The sequence below is a fragment of the Poromitra crassiceps genome (assembly GCF_964638095.1).
Source record: "Poromitra crassiceps genome assembly, chromosome: 1".
Lineage (NCBI taxonomy): Eukaryota > Metazoa > Chordata > Actinopteri > Beryciformes > Melamphaidae > Poromitra > Poromitra crassiceps.
In genome coordinates this window covers 12,393,930-12,401,429 of record NC_139623.1, presented here as the reverse complement: position 1 = coordinate 12,401,429, position 7,500 = coordinate 12,393,930, and the positions used below count along the sequence as shown (strand labels likewise).

Sequence of the window (7,500 nt, the reverse complement as noted above, 5' to 3'; positions counted from 1 at the left end):
ACACACACAAGACTCACAAGGTGAAAACAACTCCAGCCACCTGATGTGGGCGCAGCTGGTAACAATGTAAAGCCACACAAGAGAAGTGTGAAACAGACAGGTGTGCATGTGTGTATGCCTGACAGGTGTAAGGCTGTGGTGGAGAAGTTCCTGGGCATCAAGCTGGAGGAAAAAAGATGTGGATCTGCAGGACTTTATGAAAGAGGAGCTCCTGCCCTCTGGTGGAGAGCTGCTGAATTGCAGCTAAAGTCAGCTGCATTGCTGTACCTGCAAACATAACTCCACACTGCCATGGTTAGTTAGTGCATCCACTTCCCAGTGGTTTCAATTGATTGTGTAAGAAGTTAGGCTTTTACTGAGCCTACACTTATTGGCAGGATACATTTATTTAGAGGCATGTTAATAATACAATTTATTTTGTGTTTCCTTCAATAAACCATAACACTGAAGCATTTATTCTGCTGTTGGATGTTTTTACTTGTAGCAAAACAAAGTAATCAGTTTACCATTGTTTTTCCATATTTTTTTGTTCGTGGTCATTAGTGAAATATGTACATTTCAATATATTCAATCAATATTATACAACACAGATTTGCTAACTAGATTAAAGACAAGCCAAATTTACATGTGATCATCCTATTAGTGTTTAGTTTCAGTTGTGTGTCAGGCAGTAGGAAAAGTGATTGTGAAATGAGTTTTCACCATGTGGTGGGAGTCCTTTCAACACACACTTGACACAGTCAAATCAAATGCAGGTTAACCCATTGATACCTGATGCAGCATTTGCGTGTATATCCCTCATTTGTGTGCGTATCCCTTTAAGACCGCGAACCGCGTTAACGCGGTTCGCGGTCTTAAAGGGATACACACACAAATGCTGCATCAGGTATCAATGGGTTAATGCAGGTTGTTGTTTTGTGTTCCTGTTCAAGCCTCAGCGAGGTGCCAGATGGTTCGGACAGCCACAGGCACATATAAAAGTATGTTGATGGGGAGTGTGTGTGCTGCGTTGCAGAAGGGCGTGTCACAGCAGTACTTGGTCATGACGTAGATGGTGGCATTAGAGAAGAGCTCCACTGTGGTCACTGCCTCACACTCCTCCGCCTTCACACAACCCAGCATCTTAATGTCCAGAGCATCGGCTAGAGAGACACACCCAGACAGACACATGGTACTCAGTGTAAAGTCCCTAAGGGAAATGTGATCCATTCACATGCACTGTCAATTTCTCCTCACATATCAGTACTATTAACCCCTGATAAACCGCTACCCCCTCCCCAATGCTTAGATGTTCCCCACACACACACACACACACACACACTCAGCTCCATAACGCACCTGCCTTCCCTCGGCCAGTGTAGCACCTCTCCCCGTAGCTGCAGTTGGTTTTGGTGGTGTAGCAGGCGTCCCAGAAGCCCAGGTCACAACGGAAACACTCCAACAACTCCTCTTCCTCATAGTCCACCTTCTCCAGGAGCTCCTGTGGCTGCTCCTCTTCCTCACCTGAGCCCCCAAAACACACCAAAGGCATTTGTGTGATTACTGGTTGAACTCATTTATTGTTCATGTGTGTTGATTGTGTATTTTCCTTCCTGTTGAAGGAAGTCAAGCTAAACTAATGAGAATTTTGCATAGCACTACACTAGAGTATCCTGGATATTTATTGTTCATTATTTGCCAACAGCCTGGAATATGTTTCTTTGAGTGGATGTGTTATTAAAAAAGATGCTGGCCAGCAGAAAATACTGCTGGAGTTGGACATCTGTCCTGTCTTAATTTACTCAAACAACACTCGCTCAAAATAGTTTAAGTGGAGATTAAATCCCCTCTAGATATTTTCAGGCTATCCAAATTTGGCCAGTTGCTTTTGGCACTCTGAATGGAGTGAGCACACACAAAAAGGATTGTGTGTTTTTAACTCTTCATCTAAATTAATGTGGCTGAAAATCTCTTCTAACAGTGAAGTGAATTTCCCATTTATTTCTCCATTGATGCTTCATAAAATACTTATATCAAGATTTGTAAGCCTGGAACCAAAAGCTAGCTACGAGATGAACTGTGACCAAGTACATAAGTACAGTATTGTTACCCTGTAGTTATACTATAAGTACAGTCTTGTTACCCTGTAGTTATACTATAAGTACATATCTTGTTACCCTGTAGTTATACTATAAGTACAGTCTTGTTACCCTGTAGTTATACTATAAGTACAGTCTTGTTACCCTGTAGTTATACTATAAGTACAGATCTTGTTACCCTGTAGTTATACTATAAGTACAGTCTTGTTACCCTGTAGTTATACTATAAGTACAGATCTTGTTACCCTGTAGTTATACTATAAGTACAGTCTTGTTACCCTGTAGTTATACTATAAGTACAGTCTTGTTACCCTGTAGTTACACTATAAGTACAGTCTTGTTACCCTGTAGTTATACTATAAGTACAGTCTTGTTACCCTGTAGTTATACTATAAGTACAGTCTTGTTACCCTGTAGTTATACTATAAGTACAGTCTTGTTACCCTGTAGTTACACTATAAGTAGTCTTGTTCCCATGTAGTTACACTATAAGTACAGACTTGTTACCCTGTAGTTATACTATAAGTACAGTCTTGTTACCCTGTAGTTACACTATAAGTACAGTCTTGTTACCCTGTAGTTATACTATAAGTACAGTCTTGTTACCCTGTAGTTACACTATAAGTAGTCTTGTTACCCTGTAGTTACACTATAAGTAGTCTTGTTCCCATGTAGTTACACTATAAGTACAGACTTGTTACCCTGTAGTTATACTATAAGTACAGTCTTGTTACCCTGTAGTTACACTATAAGTACAGTCTTGTTACCCTGTAGTTATACTATAAGTACAGTCTTGTTACCCTGTAGTTATACTATAAGTACAGTCTTGTTACCCTGTAGTTACACTATAAGTAGTCTTGTTCCCATGTAGTTACACTATAAGTACAGACTTGTTACCCTGTAGTTATACTATAAGTACAGTATTGTTACCCTGTAGTTATACTATAAGTACAGTCTTGTTACCCTGTAGTTATACTATAAGTACGGTCTTGTTACCCTGTAGTTATACTATAAGTACAGTCTTGTTACCCTGTAGTTATACTATAAGTACAGTCTTGTTACCCTGTAGTTATACTATAAGTACAGATATTGTTACCCTGTAGTTATACTATAAGTACGGTCTTGTTACCCTGTAGTTATACTATAAGTACAGTCTTGTTACCCTGTAGTTACACTATAAGTAGTCTTGTTACCCTGTAGTTACACTATAAGTACAGTCTTGTTACCCTGTAGTTACACTATAAGTACAGTCTTGTTCCCATGTAGTTATACTATAAGTACAGTCTTGTTCCCATGTAGTTACACTATAAGTACAGTCTTGTTACCCTGTAGTTATACTATAAGTACAGTCTTGTTCCCATGTAGTTACACTATAAGTACAGTCTTGTTACCCTGTAGTTACACTATAAGTACAGATCTTGTTACCCTGTAGTTACACTATAAGTACAGTCTTGTTACCCTGTAGTTATACTATAAGTACAGTCTTGTTACCCTGTAGTTATACTATAAGTACAGTCTTGTTACCCTGTAGTTATACTATAAGTACAGTCTTGTTACCCTGTAGGTATACTATAAGTACAGATATTGTTACCCTGTAGTTACACTATAAGTACAGTCTAATTACCCTGTAGTTACACTATAAGTACAGTCTTGATACCCTGTAGTTACACTATAAGTACAGTCTTGATACCCTGTAGTTACATGGTTATTTGCGGGCTGTATTCTAAAGCGTTACCGAAAGATGCCTTTTTCCCTTCCCCTTTTTGTTTTTGTTGTTGCTCCGAACCAAATGGTTTTATGGTCATAATTCAACTCATAGTTGGCTTGGTTCCAGGCTTAAAACTCTTTATGTAAGGATTTTATGAAACGTCAATGGAGCAATGAATGGGAAATTCTAATTCACTTCCTGGAACCAGAGCAGTCACCCATTTCAAGCTCACAGCTCATATTGTGTCATTTCACACTCAAATACTGTAAAAAGAGTTGCAGTCCAAATACTTTTACACCTCAGTGTATGTGAGTGAGAGGTCATCTCTGAGCTCAGCCCTGGTCGTCTGATGAGTTTCAGAGAGACTCTCACAATCCTGATCCCCTCTCATCTTGTTAGCCAGTGCTAGCTCAGGGGAACTAGTAGACACACACAGTAGAGAAGTGAGTTGCACTTACATGGCCAAACGACTGTGTGGAAGCAGGCACATATTGTCCAGTGTATTTGAGTCACTGCATTAACCTGTAGCATAAATCTACTGTTAGTATGAAATGTGCTGGGCGATATGGTTGAAATCAATATCACGATAATCATAAGGATTTTATTATATAGATATATCACAATGCTGGTTCATGTATGCAAGAGCATGTTAAATAACCAAATGAATGTTCATCTCATTGAACTGAATGGTAATGTTAGGTGTGATGTCAAACAAAATACTGTTTGTCAAACAAAAAACTACCACACCTAATTTTAGGAGTTTTAAAATATTTGCTTGTTATCATCAATTTAGACAGCAGAAATGTATGTCACGATATATTCTCATATCATTCACAATAGGATTCCACTGAAAGACAATAAACAATAATATTGAATTATCGCCCAGCCCTATATGAAACCTCAGCTAGGCTATTCCTCTGCAGTCAAATCTATTTTCCACATATGGAAATTAGACCTGACAGAAGGAGAGTGGGCCAGCATGAAGAGGACATGGACATTGACCATTGCAAAAGAAACCCTGTTAATCTTTCATACATATGTAATGAGAGGTATTTACTTATGTAAGGTGTATAATATCAATAAATGTGTCAGTTCACTATTAATCCAGTCACTCGTCCTAAATACATATCATTTTTTAATAAGCACAGCATTAGTTAGAAGTCGTTTTGTGAAATCTGTTCGCATCTGTTGCTCATGAGTGACCAGTCATGTAAAATATTTTGTACTCCCACCATTAACGTTCACCATGAACTTTCAGAGCAGAGGAAACAGTTGAACAGCTCGTTCTCTGCCTACAATGAGCCCAGACTGCCTGGTCTTACCTTGTGCAGGTGTGAGCACCACGATGGCAACAATACACAAAATGAATCCTCTCATTTCAGCACAATGCTCCGTGCATAGACGTCACCACGAGGACTGCTGTGCTGAGGAGGTCGGCAGTGTGGTGGAAATAGGATTAGTCGGTAATGCACCTGATTTTTTTTTGTTCCGGACCAATCACAGCTGTTGAAAGGCTATGGGATATTATAAATGCCTGTTTCTCCTAGGGTTGTGATCTATGGAAAGGTTTTTTGGGAATAATCATGAATGGAGGCTTAAGCTTGACTGTAACGACGTCTGTAAGAAAGGATGCAGAGTTGATCATCCAGAAACTATTGACTGTAGATTTCAAATCTCGGTTATATCTCCTCATCAATAGTGATGATCTGTATTAGTGGAAGACATCCAGCTGATGCTGCTTCTCACTCAAGGTGCCTCCCTCAGTCACACCGACTGAACCTCTGCTCCTGCTGTAATAGATGGGAAGAAAAATATTGGCTGGCGGCATCATCAGGCTGTGTTCTTCAGGCACCTCAATCTTTTGTACCATAGATATGCTGGTCTTAGCTCCTGTCTTTCTCTGGGGAACAGAGGAATTGTCTCTGTCCTGAGTCAGCACTGGGTTAAGCAGCTTAGTCTCCCGTCTGCTGAGTTTGATATGGCTCAATGCACACACACTCCACTCTCAGTCATAGGAGGTGATTCAATCCAGTATTATACTCCACCACCGTACAGCCTTTGCCACTGATTACTGTGCAGCACGTGACATACTCCCAAGTGTGCCAAACATATGCAGTCACACACTGACACACATAGCTCAACAGGCATGTGACGTTGCTTGCCCCAGAAGTGAATTTCCCATTCATTTTCTCCATAGACATTTCAGGGGGGAAAGAAGAAGAAAAAGCAAGGGGGGAATCGAAATTTCAATCTTTTTTTTTGCATTTATTTTTTGTTTTTGCTGAAAGTGAAATGTTTTCTGGTCACTCACGATTCTCTGGAAGACTGGTTGGCTTGTTTTTTTTTAAATGTCTATGGAGAAAATGAATGGGGAATTCACTTCTGGGGCAAGAAATGTCACATGACTGTTGAGCTCTAATTCAGTGTTGGGCAAGTTACTTTCAAAATGTAATATACTACATATTACTAGTTACTTTACAATATTACTGTCTGTGTAAAGTAACTTGTTACACTACTTTTGCATTACATTCACCAAAAATAACAGCAGTAGCAGAATGACATTGCCGCCCCGGAACCATCCCGGAAAATAATTTCAACCGTCTTGAAGTCAGTGTCTACAAACCGTCCAAAATTCTAAATGCTATCCTTTTCCTTTGTTATTGTCATCTATAGTGGTTATTTGCATAAAAACATACAATTTGATTAGGAAATTGTTGTATCTTTACTTAAATGTGCTTTGATTAAAATATTTTTTTTACTCAATTTGTAACTTGTGTTACTAGACAAAGTAACTGGTATAATATTACTGAAATCCTACGGTAATAAGTTATATTTCTGAGTTACTGCTAAAAGTAATATATTACATGTAATATGTTACTTTTGTAATGAGTTACCCCCCAACACTGAGCTCTATACCAATAAGCTCTTGAGGAATTGTTGGTTTGCCTTAAATAGAAGCATGGATTTGTGTCAGTGTTTCTGCAGTTGTGTTGGCACATGTATCAAAGGTCAAAGGTCACCCCTCTAGTCACAGTTTAGGGTCAGATTCAAGGAGATATTACATATTATGCAAATTTAATCTGATGTTCAGGATTACTAGCCTGGTATGAATTGCAGTTTTCAGCACTCTTGGAATTTGTATGGCGATTCATTCCAAGAGTGCTGAAAAGTGTGATTCATAAGTGCTGGATAGCAGGGTTACAGGATTACAGACTGGCAAATCAAACTCTACATACAACCAGAGGTACTGACAAATCCTATTCAAGTACAACTTGTTAGTTTAGTAAATATTAACTCAAGTACAAGAAAAACTACTAGTCTAGGAAATAACTCAAGCAAGAGTAAAAAGTAAGTACTCAAGTAAAAGAGTACATTTGCATTACTTTAAAAATGTATTATATTTTAATTATGTACCCCAATACATTTCACACATCTAGCACATGTTATGTGTTATCTAAGTTGTCCCTGCCTGTTTGTCTTGTGGTTCATACTGAACAGCTTGTTCAGATGCAGCCAGGGATGCTCAGTTTGGCGATTCTCTCCTTTGCCAGACGAGCTTGAGCTGCTAGCAGCAGCAATATCACAATCAGATACATCCATTGTATGGCTATCAGCAGTGTTAAATGAAACTGATGTCTGGACTAATGTGGTGATGGAGATCATTACAATTTGATCGTCTACACCTGTTTGATTCAAATGGCCAGTCTTGAGCGT

General features: G+C 39.0%; 1 protein-coding gene across 1 annotated transcript in view; it reads left to right on the top strand.

Annotated features, from left to right (window-relative positions):
• The window catches only part of LOC310772242 (SPRY domain-containing SOCS box protein 2), a gene marked incomplete at both ends in the record, with an annotated part of 10,253 nt that extends 10,122 nt beyond the window's left edge, over positions 1-131 (top strand). The window contains one exon of the mRNA XM_083631992.1: positions 126-131. Within this exon, the coding sequence (XP_083488118.1) occupies positions 126-131 (6 nt within the window). The remainder of the gene's footprint in view (positions 1-125) is intronic.
• Positions 132-7,500: the final 7,369 nt, after the last annotated feature.